This window comes from Musa acuminata, chromosome BXJ1-10 (assembly GCF_036884655.1).
Source record: "Musa acuminata AAA Group cultivar baxijiao chromosome BXJ1-10, Cavendish_Baxijiao_AAA, whole genome shotgun sequence".
Classification (NCBI taxonomy): Eukaryota; Viridiplantae; Streptophyta; class Magnoliopsida; order Zingiberales; family Musaceae; genus Musa; species Musa acuminata.
Window position 1 is genome coordinate 19,095,491 of NC_088336.1, and position 20,410 is coordinate 19,115,900.

Sequence of the window (20,410 nt, forward strand, 5' to 3'; positions counted from 1 at the left end):
TACATTATATGTACACATCATATAGGATTATTAGAGAATAATAATAATTAATTAAATTATTTTAATTAAATATTTATAGATTTTTGGAGAACCCTACACTAGGGTGCCCTATGCGGCTAGGAAACCTTGGCTGTCGTAGGATAGTTAGGAAACCCTAACCCCCAAGATCCCCTCTACAGCTAGGAGTCCTTAGCTACATGGCATCCATGGGCAACTAAGAAACTCTAGCTGCTAGGGTTTCTCATGCAGTCAAGAATCCCTAGCTGCATGGGAGACCTCAGCCATGGTCGAGAGCTTGCTGCTCTCGGCCAGGCAGCCTTTGGCCATGTCAAGAGTAGCATATTGTGCTATCGACTAAGGCTGCAAGTAGCCTTTTGCCAACTTACATGGCAACAACCGTTGCTACCCTTTTTTTTATATTTTGTGATAATAATTTTGGTGACAAAATATTAATCTAAAGCACCTTTCAATAGTGAGAAGAAGTGCTATGAAAACTACAAAAGAAATCGTAGCAACCACACATAAAATAATTTTATGCGATTCATCACAACACACATAGTTTAAAATCAATCATCGAATGATCAATTTAGTTTTGATACCATTGTTGGAAAACTTTGGGTAGCATCATATGCACAGCGAAAGAATAGAAAACAAAACAGGTTCTCAAAGATTCAATATTAGATTATCGTGCGAAGATTGGTGCGTGAAAAATTATAAAACCAAAAATCGCATGATACATGTGAGATGATTTACCTAGGGGAGATCGTATATCCTCGAAATCATATATCCAACTCTTTAGATGAAGGAGGTCAGATGTCCTCCTCTCTAATTGTGATTTAAATGATAGATGAAGTGACAATACTCCTCCTTTTGCAGTGGGAATCCTCCTATTCTTCATGCACCATCTCACAACAAAGGTTAAGAAGGGCCAACCCCTTCTTGTTTTCCTCTTGCACCACTAAGTGGGATATCAGCTCAGGAGGAGAATAGGAGGTGACAACAAAAAGGAGCCTAATCTATACCTCTTTGGTTCTCTCCTATTTATAGAGGTCCCTATCAACTTAACCTTAATGGATTCTACCCTATTGGATACTGGATCTCTATCCAATAACACAAGCCTCTTGGATTAATAGATCTCTATCCAATAATCACTATACTGGTCTCACCCAAAAGATCCAATAATATATAGGCTTATTGGATATCCAATAAGACAATGGCTCGACGAATATATCATATCCAAACCTCTATCCATCGCAATACCTATTATATGTGTGTGACCCTCTAGGCCCAATACTAAGCTGGCTATGAGTCATACCTATCAGAACTCCTTCAACTTAGTGAATTATTATCTCCATAATAATTTACTCAACTCATCAACTATAGATGTACTAGGTCACTACGCCATTGTCTCTAGACGATATAGGGGGATCCAATCTGTTTGACATATTTGCTCTCAGTTATCATGTATCTATAGTCTCTCATCCATTTAATATCCTATAGATTATATATTTGACATAGTATTATCAAGCCTATATGAAATCTACTCGAGTCTCGCTATAATCAGATTCTCCTAGAGAACTCATTTCTCTCTCAATTCGGATGACTCTAGCCAGGGATTTATCTAGGCGAGAATACATGGGATATTCCTCTTATGACACCGAGAGTAGATGATCCTCTATCAATACTCAATTACCCTCATAAGATTGGCTATTACTCCCAATGACTGGTTGTGTTAGATTTGAAACTTCTAAACCTATAAGTCTGGTATCAAAGAGTGAACTACTTATATAGGACATCATTGATATCTCAAGTTTAAGGACCAAACACACAATTAGGACTATAGAACTACTATGTGATAATGAGGTATCATTAGCCATCCAGTATTCCGTAAATGAATCAATCAGTGAACTCATTCTCTAATGAGCACATGCACTATATCTCTAGTGTCCTCACACAAGTAGTTATAAGACTAGCTGCCTCTATTATATAGACGAATATATAGTACACCGGTCTATCCAGTTATCTTGATGTCCCTCTCAAATAACCCATGAACTGGAAATATTTATGGTCTGTCGCGAATTGATTTCATTATCATGATCTAATCTTGATCTAATTCTCATTGCATAGATCTATGGACATCACAATATATGCAATATGCAACATAAAGTAAGAAAATACTAATAATAATAATAAGCAAAAAGACTGTGCAGCATGTCACACGTACCATCACTCATGTGATTGGCTTATAGGACATATGTAACTAATAGTGCAACATGTCACACATTCCATCACTCACCTGATTGGCTTGCAAGACACCCGTAATTAGCATCCTCTTGGTTCTCCATCGCTTCGACCCACTCTAATATTGGCTCTGAATCTTCATTGTAGAATTAGAGGTCGATGAGATCAATCTCTAGTTCCTCTAGTTCCTTGTCCAGCTTGGTATACCGCAACATTAGCTATATGTTATATATAGTAGACATATACCAATTTCTCCAAGTATCTATATGATAGTTTGTTGCATACCTCTGTGTAAATCAATGCAAATATTGACTAATTACGTTCGCAACCATTAGATGCCGTTGTTTGTGAAAGTATATGAATGACAATATTCCTTAAATTTGGTATATCCTCCCCAAATTGTAACCACCACTAGACTACAAAAAGATATAAATAATACTTTATTAACATAATAAAATAATTAATATCAAATATAGTTGATAATTAATATGCGTAATTTTTCTTCAACATGATTCATAGTGTAATGACACGATACAATACAATATCGGAGAATAAATCAATTATATCTCGGAATAATCGACCCTTCATAAAAGCATCAACTGTATCAATAGTGTCTGACAAGAGTTGATATATAATATTTTATAGTGTTATTAGTAAATCATTTTACGTTATAAGAGTATACCAATACTAAATCGTCGGGTTTAGATAATACACTATAAGATTGAATTTTGTTAGTAGGAATTTTTTATATAATAAAAATTATGAATTAAATTACACTAAATATGAATTTACCTATATTATAAATATCTTAATCTATATGAACTTTAGTCCTACAATCAATAATCCATAAGTATTAGTCAGCCTTAAAATCATCTTTGAATGTCTTCTTGACCTCCATTCTTGTTGTAATCAACATATGTTTAAGATAAGATGTTTATAAACACTTGTCTTTAAAGGACAACATAAAGTGGTTCCACACTTTTTATAATTTTAATTACTATCTCACAAAATCTAAAAGAAAGAATAATCTTTTCCATCTTCTTTCCACCGCTCAATCTCGAATACCTAGAATCAGACCATTCCTGTGAGGTGACCATTCCCTTGGCCCTACCTCTTTTGTTATAATGACTTTAATGCAATGAAATTGATAGTAAACCGAGTAACTTCAATTCAGAGTATCTCACCATAAACTTTGTAATTGATTATGCTCAAGTTGCATACTTACTGACTGCATCTAGCTCGCCAATAGTTCAAAATGATATTATTTATTAATTATAAATTGATCTTTCAAAATTCGCTATATTGTCGGTGATTATTTGGATAATATACTGTGGTTTGATATCCTCTACCACGATATCTATCAAGCTCTCAATATAATTTGTATCTTGAATATGGTTAGAAGTATTAACTGACTTATGAAATACCACTCGCTAGTTTTAATGATTTGCTTTTAAGAACCAAGTATAGTTGTATATCTAATTCTAAAACCTTATAGCTTTAAACCATCAGCATGTATATCTAATTCTAAAACCTACAACTATACTAGTATATCTAATTCTAAAACATGTATAGTTGTGTAGCTTTAAACCAAGTATAGTTGTAGGTTTTAGAATTAGATATACATGCCGATAGTTTAAAGCTATACAGCTATACTTTGAAGGTTTTAAATTAGATATACAACTATACTTGGTTCTTAGAAGTAAATCATTAAAACAAGATGGTTTAAAGCTTTATGGTTGCATCTTGAAACTCTTATTAGGTCCATAGAACATACTAGGTTGATCACTTTTGTGAGCAGTAAATGTGGCTTGGGTCAAAGAAGACTTGGTTTCAGGTGAATTATTGATCGAGTTCATTAAGATTATTATGACATATAATTACTTTAAGACAAGTGGTAGTATGATACCATGATAAACTTAGAGATAAAGAGAAAAAATGAATCTATAAAAATAATTCTTAGGATAACAATAATGAATCATATAAAAAATCCCTACATCATAATATCTATAAATGATAGAGAAAATCAAAGATTTAAATATTTACCTTGGTGCATTGTAAGTGGTGCCCTAATGTCACTTGTTGGCCTTCCTTGATGGTCACCTTTTTAATCATGGAAGAAGAGGACAACACCAATAAATAAAGGGGATATGATTTAACCCGAACCTTAGGTTCGTTCTTATAAAATTAAATTATTAATTTATTTTTAATTAAAATTAACATATCAACACGTCTATGCAATCATTTGAATGGATGATTAGAGTTGTTATGAGTCTTATTTTGATAAATAAAAAATGACAAGTGCTATCAATTCAAGGAACGAATACGAAAAGACTAATAGTGAATTTAAGATGTAACAATTGCAAAGGCTTCAATACCATTGTTGAAGAAATAAACAAAGAAAAATATCGCAGAATATTATAGTCCACGTATTTGATGCATGTTCACGACCTATTTCAATGTCGGTTTTCGCTTGTTCTCGATTGCTTTCACATACGCAACTTGTATAGATTGTTTAATACTCTTGGTGTTTGTTTTGTTTTGTATTTCTATTTTGTAAAACACACAACCGTTGGGTGGTGGTATATAGAGCCGATTCATATAAGCACTTGTACGTGACTTCGTAATGCATTCCACGTAAAGCATTTGCTCTAGCATATGCTTGTACAATCTCAAGTTGACGCTTCACTACTACAACAACAGTAGTTTGCTCATGCATTAGCTTTCACTAACCAAAATAAATAATTTATGCTTAATGGACTGTTTATGCTTCAAGGAGTAACGATGATAATTTACCTACATGTTCACTTTCACTTACTTATTTCTTTTTCTTGTATATCTTTAATATATTGCACGAGATTATTGTTTTGGACCATGAGTTGGTGTAGCTTTGTCTAATTTCAAAAGTGCATGATCGTCCAAGTGATCCGTCGAGGGAGAGACGGATGGGAGAACGAGACACGTTCGGAGAGGACGGCTCTGAGACTATGACTGAGCTTTCGTCTCGAGATGGAGTCGAGTCATAGGATTATGCAATAAGTCAATATCAGGAGAGAGAGAGGGGGGGGGGGGGGGGGAAGATTTTCGACTCGATCTCTTTGATACTTTAGTCAGTTCATAGAGAATCGATCCTCTGTCCTGGGATAAGGAATCAATTTTTACACTTGCGGAGATGGTCGAGAGGTACGATGGTTAATAACAACTGCTAGTATCTCCTATAGTGTGGTTAGGTGGGCGATCGACTCGTACATCCCTTGTAGTGTGGGTCGACCTATCCGGGTTCTTATGGCACAACATCAACTCGTATAATCCCATGTAGCGCGGAGCCGATTGGAAGTGCACCAATTGCCTAGTCAACTTCCTTTTATATCAGATAAATGTCGAGTTATGTTCTGCGTCGGCTCGACGATAGTTGCCAATTGATGATCCGTGATTGGTGCTAAAATATTCTCTATAGATTACAATAAGATTATCTCTATGTGAAAGAATATTGTAATTACACCATACGACTTAACTAAAATCAGTTGTGTATATAATAATTAAAATCTTTACTAGCTAATATCTTCAAAATTTATCAGATAAGTTTTTAAATCCTAACTCCTTTAAATTTATCCATGTTTTCTAGAAAAGTTCATTGAGTATATTTTAACAAATAATGCTACATTATTTTCAGAAGTCTTTATAACGGAACAAAATCTCACTAGATGTTATCCACTTCTCCTAATCTTCTTCAAACGATATCAGTGTGACAAGGAAGTTTTTTGGTCATATTTTTGAGAAAAAAAAGAATATAGAAATTGCACATGGTGGATCTTCAAGAATAAAAAAGGACAGTTGTAGTATTTCTATAATATTTTATAATTAACCAAAAATTTGTCCATCTTCTATAGGAACGTTCCTAATTATAAGTAGATTTAATATGTATTTTTTTAATCAAATGGACCTAAGAACCAAATAGTCACACTATTTTCATAAAAATCTTGAAATTGATTATTTTCTTCATTAATTGGTGCCAACATACTCCATCTTCTGCAAAGAGAATATTCATGATAAAAATGTTCTTTGTCTATAGTTTATATTAAAAGTACTTAAGAATGAGACCATTATATTATCTTAAAAAAACATTATAACTATTTCTACTAAATCAGTTTGTTGACATTTGAGCTGAATCGATCCTTAACCTAAAACATGAAATTAAAGGGTCCTTATTTTCTAAGTTATTATGATCATTAATACACGTGGCATGTTAATATTTTGACGGGTATATATTAAAATTAATAACGGTACATATATATATATAATGAATATATATATATATATATATATATATATATATATATATATATATATATATATATAAATATAAATCCATGAGTAATTTTTCCTTTCGTTTTGCTTCCGCTTATTGGCTTCTAAAAGTCTTTCTTCGAGCTGCTCTCCTTTCGGATCGAAGCAGTGAGGCTGTGATTTTGGATCTCCCTCTCGCTCGGCTGCATCCCTTGTCGGGATCTGTAATTGAATTCCCTCGATTCTTCGGGTCGGCGTTTTAGATCTGACCCTTCTTACCCCCGACGAGGGTTTCGTCCGAGAACGAGAGGGGAGGCGAAGGTTGGAGCGAGATCCGCGAGAAGAGGAGAAGAAGGTGCACGAGCAGAGGAGGAGAAGTCTGCGGAACGGATCTGCAGGTGGTGGTGGTGGCTAACCATGGAGTGGGCGACCGTGCAGCATTTGGACCTGCGGCACGTCGGCCGCGGCCTCAAGCCCCTTCAGCCCCATGCCGCCGTCTTCCACCCCACCCAGGCCCTCGTCGCGGTTGCCATCGGGACCTACATAATCGGTGTGTTCTGATTGTTTTCTTCCTTTTTGATCTTAGTTTTTCTTTATTGATCCTAGGTATTATCCAATTTGTCTCGGATCCTTAACTTTCATTTCCTTCAATAAAACAATCCGTGTTATATAACCCTAATTGTATCTAATTTGATATTGCGGGATTTCTTTAGAACACTTCAGTCCAATTGCTGATGAAATTTACAGCATAGAGACTGGTTTGTGCTAGGAAATCTTTAAGATCTTAAGCTAGATTTTTAAGGATAGTCTTGGCTATGTGGATGGAGAAGGGTGGGGCAAGGAGTAATTCCAGTCCAATTTAACGATGTAATGATTCTATTATGATATTTGGTTATTGGTCGTCAAAGATTCTATGGAATTAAGTTGAGGAACTGCATGTGCATGGTGGGGAACATACAATTCGAGCCACACTTATGTCATTTTTACCTTCTGCCGAACCAGAGCAGATATGCTTGTTCTGGACCAGAGCTGTTGTAATCAGTTTTAAATCATATCTTCTGTATACTGTTATGTTTCTCGTGATCCCTGCAATTTTTATCAGGCCATCGAGTGGTTATACTCTGTACTGGAATTGTGATTTGTTAGTGTGGCTGAATCTCAAATAACTGATGCAGTTTATGTTTTGCAGAATTTGATGCTCTTACAGGAAGCAAAATTTCTTCAATCAACATTGGCTCTGCTGTTGTTCGTATGTCATATAGTCCTACCAGCGGACATGCTGTAATTTCCATCCTTGAGGTTAGCTTATTGAATGCCTTGTCATTAAGTTTCTTGAAAATAGATCATTGTTGTGTAATGCATAGTTATTGTTAGTATAAATATGTCTTGAGCCCTTGTACCTGCTGTATGGGAATGTAACAGACTTGAACCATAGTTTACCAGCAGATCAGCTGTACCTGCTGTTAGTATAAATATGCTTGTAAATTCTTTGTTTTCCAGTGATTTCCCTTGCCTATGGACCTACTTGGTTTGATTAGTGGGACATTACTCCCACCTGATACCAGCCTGTGGTCCTTTGAGCACTTGACAAGGCAAATCACAGTCTTTGGGAGTATGTGTATCATGATCTGCAGCACTGACAAGCTGACTTGTCTATACAAAGTCATATTTCCTCCATGTAGTTTAAGCAGGTCCACTAGCTTAATATGCTATTTCTGTTAAGTTACGTCTTACTATTGTGAGATGGGGCAGACATTAGTGCATTCAAGATCTTTTTACTCACTTTGATTTGTTCATATTTTCATGAACAAATTGTGGTTACATCTTACTGCTGTCACCAGCTGCCCGTCGCTCGCCGTGTGTTCCTGATGGGTATGTTTCCTCCTCTATCTCCTCTTCTTTCTCCTCCTTCTTCCTCTTCTTCCTCTGCTGCCTCCTCTCCTTCTTCCTCTTCCTCCACCGCCTCCTCTTCTTCCTTTCTCTTTCTCATTTTGCTTCTTCCTTCTCTTCCTCCACCACCTCCTCTTCTTTTCTCTTCCTCCACCATCCCTTCCTTTTCTCCTTTTTCTTCCTCTTCGAGTCACCCATATGTACCGGTGATCCATGTGTTGTTACATTGGGACTGACCAGTTTGTACTTGTTCGACCAGGGACCAATACATAAAGTATGATTAGATTATATTCTCAGGTGATGTTACCTCTTCTATTTGATGGAAATGTCAACTTTCAAAGATATAGAGTTGCATGTTAGCTCATTTGCACTACTTATAGCTGACTCTTCCTAGTGCTTGATGTTTCTCTTCCAGAATCTAGGCTTTTCTGTGGCTTTTTATTTGAAAAAAGATCAATTTTTTTTAAAATATTAAATTGCTATTGTTTTCTGTGGATAACCTTTAGCTATAAATTAATTCTTAGAGCTCCAACGATGACTGAAATTTTCATATGGGTCCTTTCATGCATTTGCTTTGTAATTGTACTCGAGATATGTAATTACTGTTGCTTGATATGCATGTAAATTTTTTTTCCTAATTTTTTTTAATGCCTTCTGCTTCACAATATCACCAGTTCGGTGTATACTTAAAATTTCTTTGTAGCTAGATGCTGCAACATATTAGATATTGATAGTTCATTTGTCCTATCTCTTCTTTTTGTGATGTAGGATTGTACAATTCGATCATGTGATTTTGACACTGAGCAAACTCTTGTTCTACACTCACCTGAGAAGAGAACCGAACATATCTCTGCAGATGCAGAAGTCCACTTTGCATTGACACCACTTCAACCTATAGTATTTTTCGGTTTTCACAAAAGGATGAGTGTCACAGGTATTACTTCATTAAACTTATTAGGTTGTTTTTCGATTCCTTTCTTTTTCCTATACATCCTGAAGTGACATGGTAAATTCTTGGTCATGTAGTGGTGGGCACAGTTGAAGGAGGTAGACCTCCAACAAAGATAAAAACAGATCTTAAAAAGCCTATTGTCCACCTCGCATGCCATCCACGTCTTCCTGTCTTGGTAATATACTTGAGTTCATTTAAATATTACTTTTTTGATTTGTGCACTATTTAGTTTTCATGTGCCTTTCTTGCTCTTTTTTGGTGTCTAATTTTTTTTCTTATAATTTTTTTTGTTGCAGTATGTGGCTTATGCTGATGGCTTGATTCGGGCTTATAACATTCAGACATATGCTGTTCACTATACCCTACAAAGTTGTCCAATTGTTTACAACATTTTCATCCATACTACTTGATTGTTTTGGCTTTATGGGTGTTGGAACCATCTTTTGATTGCTTTTCTAATATTTCTTTACTGTCTGTGGTTCAGTTGACAATACAATCAAGCTCATTGGTGCCAGTGCTTTTGCTTTTCATCCAACACTGGAATGGATATTTGTTGGTGATAGAAGGGGTACCCTTTTGGCTTGGGATGTCTCGACTGAAAGGCCCAATATGATTGGAATGTGAGACCATATCTTCAATCCAATTGCTGTCTGTATCTTTCTTGAGAAACAATATATGAAAGTAATAAAGGTCGTATTGCTCGTGAGCATGAATGAATAGAAATGAGTCCAAGATGAGAAGGAAATCTTTGTGGTTGTTGTCTTTTACTGTTTTATGTTAAAAACTTTGATTTTGCCTGCAAGTATATTCTAAAAAGAATTCTGCAGTTAATCCATATGTTTGATATTTAACACGTGACTCTTGGTCATTCATTTTCTAGTGATGGTAGTATTGCAGTACTACCTAATGATTGCATGGCTCCGCTATTTGGTTTTCTTGCATGTTAACAAATTTCTGATATTAGTGGTATATAAGAACTGTGAAATGTACAAAGATGAAACTCTGGTAAATTGATTGGTCATAATGATAGAGGTATAGGAAATAAAAATGTCCATCCAAATGGTATTAAAAAATTATCGACAATAGAATCAGGTGCAATTGACAGTTATAAGAGTATATATTTCCTGAGAAGTTGTAAAATTTAATGGTGAGGTGCAAGCTATTGAGAACAGTATATTCTCCTAAGTACAAAAAATTTGGTTTTTTGTTGGCTTTTCTGAACCTATAGTCTGAACTAGGCTGGTGACTTATTAGGAATATTAATGGTCCCAACAAGCTAAAATTTGATAAATATTGTCAGTTTCATAAAATTGTTATTGTCATCATCATCATCGGATCCCATATTTGAATGTCAACTATCAATCACAAATTTATGTGGTCAAATATAAAGCTCATCTTTAGGTTGTGATGTCTTCATGGAAGATGTAATGATGATGATCATTTGCCTACATGGAGTCGACTCTCCTTAATTTCATGTTTTTAGCCAAAGCAAACTATGAAAGACTCCCATGAAACTTAAAATGGATGGCATTTGTGAATATGTCTGAAGTTTGTGCAACCATCATTTAGCATGAGTTAGGGTCTTGCTGTCTACTCCAATTTGTATTCTTTCTTATTTTCTTGATGGCTTTATTGGATTTCTGTTTGTGATTCTTGCTTTTAACTCTCCATGCAGTACACAGGCTGGATCTCATCCTATAACATCTATTTCATGGCTTCCCACGCTGAGGTTACTTGTTACTGTTTCGAAGGACGGGACACTTCAAGTTTGGAAGACACGTGTGATTGTTAATCCAAATAGACAACCTATGCAGGCAAATTTTTTTGAGCATGCAGGTAGTCAGTCTTTCTTTTGTGAATGCAATTGCTGTATACTTTTGTTTGTTGAAAATCAGATTGTTCTAGCTTTATTAGATCAAGTAGCATGTTTTGCATGTCATATTTGATGATAAAGAAAGAAACAGAATTGAAATTATAGTAAAAAGCTTGTGTTTCTTCCTTTTTAGTTACTTCTTGCTTTCCCATAAGATGTGTGATAAGACCATTTAGTCCCACATTGGTTGAGGAGTATGGGAACCAAGGGCTCATAAGTCCGCCGGATCTCCCTTACCCTTAGAGACATCTTTTGGAGCTCATGAGCTCCGAAAGGGCAAAATTATACGGGTACACCCATCGCCCAAAGTAAACAATTCCTCGTGAGCCTACGGGCTGCACTAATGACCGGCTGATCAAATGGTCTCTTATCAATGTGTTTGAAATTTATAACAATTATACATGACCTGGTAATACTTGTATTTGACACATGAATTTTCTCAGTGGAGATCGATGATGATTCTGTTTGATGACTGCATGGATCATTTGTGGGATGAGGGTTCTTGTATAATAGTGATGATGTTTTTTTTATTAATCACTTTGTTGTACATTGGCTGTTTCTTGACAATTTCTGTTTGAGGGTCAATTATATTTCTGATAGCTTTTGTGATTATGGTTTGGAGTAAATATAATTATGATTTAATTTTTTTTTCCAGTTTTTCAGCTGAAAAGAAGACAAAACTTTGTTTCTGTCAATCCAGACAGGCTCTTCGAGCTGTTGTTGGCTGCCTTGACCAATTTGCTAGTTATAATCTTTTCATCCCAGATAATGCTTTTAAATACTTTTTGCCTTACTGGTCAATAGAATATAATACTACAAACGAGAGCCTTTTCTTTGACTCTTGATGGCAAGGAGCCTTTGTGATCTGTGTCATCTTTTATTCTTTCATGTAATGAGGTGTGTTCCATCATGTTAGGACACAATATGATCCTAAATCCTTATGAGCAAGAACTTTAATCTTGTTCCATGATATGTGTTTATTTTATAATCCTCATAATTTTGCTCCAACAAACTCCATAGTTTTCTTCTGTTCTAATGTTAGGGTCCACCTCCTGTGTTGTTCCTGTGTCATTTTTGTCCTTTCAAATTTCTTCCATAAAACACAATATGAGATTACACACCAGGGCTTGCTCACGAATACCTTATACATTTTCTGGACTGATCATGTATTGTGCATGAAAGAGATCCTTGATTATCAAGAATGGTCCATAATATATTTGCTTTATTATAATCTGTTTCTTAGTTGTTTCTCCTCTTGGTTTCAGTTGTATACTTGTATGTTCTCTATACTGCTTCTGTTTTCCTCCTTTTCATATTTTTGATACTTAGCTTTCTTTTAAAATTTAAATTTATGCAAGGCCTTACCAGTTGTGTATTTGGTGCCATCTGTAGGACTCAGCCGTTGCACTTTTGTACTTTCACTAATTCCTTTGGCCTAAAATAAACTATTTCTTGAATAGTGCTAGAAGATTTACCCAACTAATATTATGGTTCAACTTAAAAACAAGTTTATGTATAATCATGTTATGTGCAGTCACTTGTCAAGGAAGAGGAAAATCAAGCATATATGGATGAGAATAAGAAAATCTTACTTCTTCCAGTATATGCACCTGATGTAATCCTAAGATGCAACTCAAGTAGCTCCTGCTTTCATTCGTAACTAACAGTCTGAAGCTTGGTATATGATCGTGTCAATTATCTATGACCTATTTTGTTGCTCAGTTAAATCATCATGGTACATTATTGTTGACTGAATTGATTTATGGCATATCATCCCATTTACTCTTAAAAGGAAGTTAAATTTCCTACACGAAGACTAACCTTTATAAGTATATCTTTTGCAGTTAGGATTTTCTTTGACAGATCTACCTATCTTATGATGCTAGATCATCTCTCTACGTTTCTCCAACATGTCCTTGATTTTTCAATTCTCTTGTCTGTATAGCATGTTTATTATATTTTTCATTTTAGTTTTAATGATATTTGACCCTTGTCTGTTAAAATGCTTTTGCTCTGCTTGTCTCTGTGCAAAGAACAATGTGGAATCAGAAACATGCAATTGACATGCTGTATATTATATTCCAAAGCTAGTTTTACCAGAATTATTTAGTTCATATGTCACATGCAAGGAGAATCTATGTTATAGGTCTGCTAACTATAGTGGAAAGCTATCTTTACCAGAATACTAAAATCTATTCATCTCTGTTGTGTTCAATGAGAAACTCTTTTGTAGTTCTTCTGACAAGAAACTTAGTTGTATTGTGACAATAGTCTTAGAGCTTGCCATCATTTCTTCATGGTATCATGTTCAGTATATTATTGAAGCACTTCTCTATATTTGATATAACCAAATTAATTTCACATAGTATTTTATATGTATTTATTTATAATTGAATGTGGTACTATGATTTCTATGCCAGATAAACGAGGATGATACTTGAGGCTTACTAATGTCTCGGTGTGTTTTCTTTTCTTCTTTTGTAGCAATCGAAAACATTGATATTACTCAGATTTTATCTCTTCAAGATGGAGAAGCTGTATATCCTTTACCGCGAATCAGAAGTTTGGCAGTTCATCCAAAGTTAAATTTGGCAGCATTACTGTTTTCAGTTAAGCATGCAAGAATATATAAACTGCGTTGAAGTTGATATGTTGTAAATGTATTAGGTGCTAAGAAGTTGCTATGTCACTTTGAACTCAAATCAGGATATGGCAGGTGAAGAAAATGTGAAAAATAGAGCTGCATATACAAGAGATGGGAGGAAACAACTATTTGCTGTTCTGCAAAGTGCAAGAGGATCTAATGGTAAGTTGTCTTGAAGTTCTGCATTGACCTCTAAAAAAAGAGAGTATGTATCTTTTTGCATTGTCTTCTATCATCTTTCTGTGAAAATATTATTTCAAATTTATCTTTAACTGTTTAACATCAGGAGTCATTTTATGCATGCTATTTCAGTTTATAGATTCTTTTCCTATTAATAAATGAAGCTGCAACACGGTCCAATTGATGAAATTGTTTATCTATTTCTTTCCAACTTGTCTTGCAGATGCTCAGGTTTCTTTCTTCTGGCTTACCGTAGATCATTATGTTGAAATCAAGGTTCGCCATACCGTGCATACCGCTCGGTATGGGTGGTACATACCTGTCTGACACGGGACTGGTATAGGCAGTATATCAGTACGCTCCCACGTATCATGTATCGACATGTATGTATTATACTGATCGTTGGTCGGTATATCAGTACGGACCGGTAAGACGAACCATGGTTGAAATCAAGGTTTGAAATATCGTACCATACCGGCATTTCGACATTTGCTCGGTACGGTACGATACAGTATACCGTTCGGTATATCCCTCAGTATATATATATATATATATATATATATATATATATATATATATATATATATATATATATATATATATATATATATATATATAATTCGGTGATGTCACCTCGTATATATATATATTATTTATATATAAAATATTTTTTATATATAAAATATTTTTATAAAAGATGATGTCGCGTCGCCTTTAAAAAAAATATTTTTTCCTTCTTCGGGCGACTTCGCCAAGGCGACGCGATGTCGCCTTTATATATATATATATATATATATATATATATATATATAATTTTTTTCCTTCTCCGGGCGACGTCGCCGAGGCGATGCGACATCAGTGATTTAAAAAGCGCTAGGCACCAAAAGGTGCTAAGGTTAAAAAACGCCTGAGACGCTCGCCCGAGCGAAGCGAGACACTAAAATATAAAAATATATAATATAATTAATAAATATAATTATTTAAAATTTTAAATAAAAATATGTTATTAAATTAAGAAAATCTAAGATACAAAATCATAATGTCACATTAACAAAAAGTTTCAAAATTCAAAACAATAAAATTTTACATCAAAGTCATTCATCATAATCAATATTATCGTGATTTTCACACAAATCATCTTCATTGAATTCGTCCTCTTCCTCTTATCCTTCGACTCTTTCTTCTTCATCAAAATATGTTTCATTCTCTATGTCTTCAACAATGGCAGGAGCCGAGCTTGATGCTTTTGCACTCATTTTTCTCTTTGTCATCTGTCTTATATATGTTTGTAATTCTCCAGCACCTGAAGTTCTTGCCACATCTCCCTATGTCAATTTATCATCTTCAAATACAAGCTCATCTTCGGCATCTTGCAAGTTAGCACCTATTTCTCCCACCAACCACTCATTTGAATCATCAATATCTTGCAATGAGATTGGATCAATTCTATTTTGTAAATCATGACGAGTCTTCAAAGCTTGATTATACTTTATGTAAACAAGATCATGCAATCGTTGATGTTCCAACCGATTTCTTCTTTTTGAGTGAATCTGTCATGTCATATAATTAAAAAATATATTAATACATCTATCTAAATAAAAAAATTAATTAAAACAAAAATATTTAGTGATCCTTACATGCTCAAAGACATTCTAGTTTTGCTCACAACCTGAGGCATTACATGTCAAACTAAGTACTTTGATAGTAAATTGCTGTAAGTTCGGGGTGGAATTTCCAAATAGACTCCACCATTCAGCTGCAAAATTTATATTATTAGCAATAACATAGTAACATAATATATATGAAATTAATTATATCAAATTATTAATATCTGGAGACGTAGTTGTCCTGGATCGAACGACCATTGGAATTCCAAAAAAACCTTCAGCATTTTTATATAAAGATAATTCATGAATAATCTTATCTTGAACCTCAAGGCTGGGAACTAATCTTGCAACGCACTGATATAACCTATCCAAAACTTTTGTATCAAACCTAACAGATTTAATCTTATAAAACAATTCAGGGTTCAAATAATATCCTGCTGCATGCAAGGGACGATGAAGTTGACAATTCCATCTTTCATCAGTGCTTGTAAAAATTTTCTCATATTTTTCTTTATTTTCATTAAAGATCTTTTAATCGTCTCATTTGCTCTATCCATAGCCTCATAAATATATCCCATTGCAGGCTTATTTTTATTATCCATCAACCGAAGGACTCGAATAAGAGGGCACATTACCTTTAATATATAAACTATATGATTCCAAAAGGATGGCATTAAAATGATATCAGCAGCTCTCTTGCCTTTTGCTTCCTTTGCCCATTTGTTTGTCACCCATTTCTCAGAGGTAAACATGTTTATCAGATTATGTTTTTGACGATGCACGCTTTGTAATGTTAAGAATGAAGTAGCAAATCGGGTGACGCCATATCTCACTAATTCTTTATTCCCTGTAAATTCTCTCATCATATTCAAAGCCCCAATATGATTATAAAGAAATCTAACAACAAAAATTGCTCTTTCTAAGGTTTTCTTGATGTCTAAGATCTTTTCAATATCCTCCAACATTAAATCAATACAATGTGCTGCACATGGATTCCAATATAAGTGTTGTCTTTTTTGTTTCAAGTAATTTACCTAAGACAAAGGATAACAAAAATGATAAGACTTAAGAGTTTAACACATTTAATTGAAGATAAAATAATTAACAAATTCAAAAGATGAATATTACCAGCTAATACATAGTTGCTTCTATTGTCGGTTATGATTTAAACAACATTTTGTTCTTCAATTTCTTCCACGAAGTTGTCAAGTAAATCATATATCTTGTCTTTAGATTTTACAAAAGATGAAGCATCTATTGATTTTACAAATATAGTCCCTAAAGAACAATTAACCATAAAATTAATTATACTCCTGCGCCTCCTGTCAGTCCAAACATCTCACATAATAGAGCAACCATGTGTCGCCCATAATTCTTTATGACCCCTTAGTAAGTCATTTGTATAATTCAACTCTTTTTGCAACAATGGAACTCGTATCTCATAATAACTTGGAGGTTTTAATCCTGCACCATATCTTCTAATAGCTTCAATCATATCCTTAAAACTGTCTAAACGAGTTGTACTAAGGGAAAGACCAGCCTGATAGAAGAAGCGAGCAATGTGCTGAATTGTTCTTCCACTTATTTCTTTATCACAAGCATCACTTATATTTGTTTGTCTAAATTTTGAGCCTCCTACTTGCCCTTGTTGTTTCTAGGATCCTTGAAACCAAGGTCCGCCATACCGTACCGTACCGGAGTTTCGACCCGGGCTCGGTACGGTATGGTACCGGTGTACCGGGCGGTACACCCTGGTGTACCGATACTGTAGTAGTGCTACAGTATAGCACTGTAGCACTGTAGCGGTACAGGGCGGTCCATGTACCGAGTACCTGGCGGACCGGGACGTACCGCCCGGTACGACCGGTACGCTTCGGTACGGCAGACACTGCTTGAAACATATATAGATCCATCAGTCCTTTTTTACCCTTCTTAGTACTCATAACTTTTTTTTCTTTTTTGTCATATACTTTTTTTCCACTTAGGTTAATACTCATAGAATAATCTTTTTCTTCATCTCTGAGATGTTCAACATTGTCTTCTGGTAAATTCCCGTAAGACTCATTCTTTTGTGTCTTCTTTTCATTCATATAACTCAGCAACTCTTCTTTTACCTCAGGTGGACACTTTTTGCAAGTTGCTGCATTATTGAAATTTCCTACTAGATGTTGTTTTTAATGAAAAATACCACATCTAGTAGTCTTATTGCAGAATATGCAAGTTACTGCATTAGGATTTTTCGGATCCTTCAGATAATTATACTTCCATGCAGGATCTTTTTTTGATGCCATTGGAGACTCTATTGAGTTGCTCTGTACACTTGCCATTTATCTTGAAACCTAACAATAATGTCAAATAAATAAAAATTAACAGTATTAAAATCAAAATAATATATTATTAATCTAATAAATATAAATACTATTATTAGTATACTATTAACAGTATACAATATACTGTTAACAGTATACAGTATACTGTTAACAATATATAGTTAAGAGGAAGCGGCAGCGGGAGCGGGAGTGTAAGGAGGCACCGACAACGACAGCGGGAGCAATGACAACAACAGCGGCAAGCAGCGGCAGCGGGAGCGGGAGTGGCGAGCAATGGGAGTGGTGAGCGGCGACAACGGCAGCGGTAGCGAGCAGCGGGAGCGACAACGGTAACAAGTAGGGTTAGGGTTGGGCAACGACAGCTGATATCGGTTTTAGTTGGTTCGATTGAACCAACTAAAACACCGGAGACCGAACCAGACCTAAAATCCTGGTTCGGTCACCTGGTTTAACCTAGGCGCTCGCCCGAAGCGCCCAGTGCCTGGGCTCGGGCGAGCGCCCAGGCGGCGCCTCTTTGAAGCACACCGCCTGGAAGTGAAGCGAGGCGCTTGGGCCTCGCCTCGCCCGAGCGCCTTTTTAAATCATTGCGCGACGTTGCTTTTATATATATATATATATATATATATATATATACCGTTCGGTAACGGGTGGTCCGTGTACCGGTCAGCTGACGAACCGGTATGTACCGCCCGGTACGGGCGGTATTATTTGAAACTGCATACTACCGGGCGGTATTATTTGAAACTGCATACCTTGGTTGAAAAAAATGTTATTCTGCTTTTGTATTGATTTTTTTTGTGGATGTATCTGAGAAGCTAATTATATCCAAAAGCTTGTTGCTCTTATTTTTTGTTTTTTTATTTTTTGTATGGTTGACATGTGACTGTTATGTATTATTGTTTAGAAATTTTGTTATTTCATCGACAGTTTTAATTAATTCTGTTATAGTCATCTTTTCCACAATTAGAATACCAACAACATCGACGACAATGACAAATACAATAAAACCTTTTGTTCCAACTTCCAATTAGTTCAGTTTGATTACATGGATAATTTCTTTTTGCTATGCCTCTCTTCAATATACTGCAACTACAATGCAGCTTAGCACATATGTTTCTTTTTTTACCTACCAACATTGGAGCTAAACATCACATATGTACAAGCAATGTATTTTCTGTAGCATGATGGTATATTTTGTATGAAAAGAGTTTGGGTTGTAGATAAGTGCGTGCTAGCTGCAGTGAGTGGTCACATGGATTCATTGGAACAATCTAGGGACAAACATGATTTTAGTTGTCGTCATCAAACAATTGTATTAAGTGACCTCAGGATTGGATCAATTTGCTCAGCTCGACCTAGGGTTAGGGTTTCCTCACAATATATATACATATGTAGTTGGTTTTGGGTGCCATTGTCGTACTCTAGAGAGAATTAGAGTACCAACAATCTATATAGTTTTCTTGAAGACCAAGAGGGTTGATATTTGACGTTGTGGGATCTGATGTTGACAGAGATGGGACAACCTGTCTAGCAAAGCAGAACTCTTTAGTGGACTAGTCCTTGAGGAATTAGTGAATGGTTATAAGCGAGTCGATTAATCACTGTGTTTCCTTTATCTTCTGTGTTTCTCTATATGCCGTGGATTTTTCCTAAAGAAAGGGATTACCAATGTAAATATGTGTGCCTATGGATAGTGATCTGTTTTGCTTTGTGTCCAGTGGTTTTCCAAGGAGAGAGGGGCTTTCCACATAATTCTTTTGCTTGAAAATTTTCTAGTTTTTTAAGCTAGCTATTTTTTGGGATTGCTGGCTTGAGGAACTAGTTGCTTGGTAAGACATCATGCGTTCATATCAACATTTTCATAATAACCTCTTCCTTTGAGGGGCTTTTTCATGATTGTAGATGGCTTAAAATCAATAAAGTCCCTTTTTTGCCCAGACAATAGAAACTTTACAAGATACTCAATATTTCACTTTTCTTATGCCTTGCTTTCTCTCTCTAATCTCTGATTGATAACACAATAACTGCTGTTTTAAATTGCTGCAATAATTTACTGGACTACAATCTAAGCAAATTCTCTGCATAATTCATACCTATTTATGAACTGCAATGGTGGGAGCCTCATGCATTGAGCTAGCCTTTAGATGCACCTCTCTTGTCAATTGCATTTTCTCTAATTTTATCTAAGTTGGATCTGTTGTTTGTTTCATGTTGATGGCTGCCAAAATGTATCGTTAGTTATAGATAAAATTTATATGTAAAAATTGCTTGATTTTAGTGAGAACTATATTTTTATGGACACAAGAACAACTTAAATTGTTGACCATCTTCCTATAGGATTCTTATTTATAAGTGTAGATAACGGATCTTCTTTTCTGAATTGAAACAATTTCAATATCTCGCAACTGC

General features: G+C 35.2%; 1 protein-coding gene across 1 annotated transcript in view; it reads left to right on the forward strand.

The window, feature by feature from the left end:
* Positions 1-6,632: 6,632 nt before the first annotated feature.
* The window catches only part of LOC104000174 (uncharacterized), a 31,961-nt gene continuing 18,183 nt past the window's right edge, over positions 6,633-20,410 (forward strand). The window contains exons 1-9 of the mRNA XM_009422156.3: positions 6,633-7,075; positions 7,715-7,824; positions 9,184-9,349; positions 9,442-9,542; positions 9,664-9,736; positions 9,852-9,987; positions 11,043-11,203; positions 13,725-13,849; positions 13,947-14,046. Of these exons, the coding sequence (XP_009420431.2) occupies positions 6,943-7,075; positions 7,715-7,824; positions 9,184-9,349; positions 9,442-9,542; positions 9,664-9,736; positions 9,852-9,987; positions 11,043-11,203; positions 13,725-13,849; positions 13,947-14,046 (1,105 nt within the window). The 5' untranslated portion in view covers positions 6,633-6,942. The remainder of the gene's footprint in view (positions 7,076-7,714; positions 7,825-9,183; positions 9,350-9,441; positions 9,543-9,663; positions 9,737-9,851; positions 9,988-11,042; positions 11,204-13,724; positions 13,850-13,946; positions 14,047-20,410) is intronic.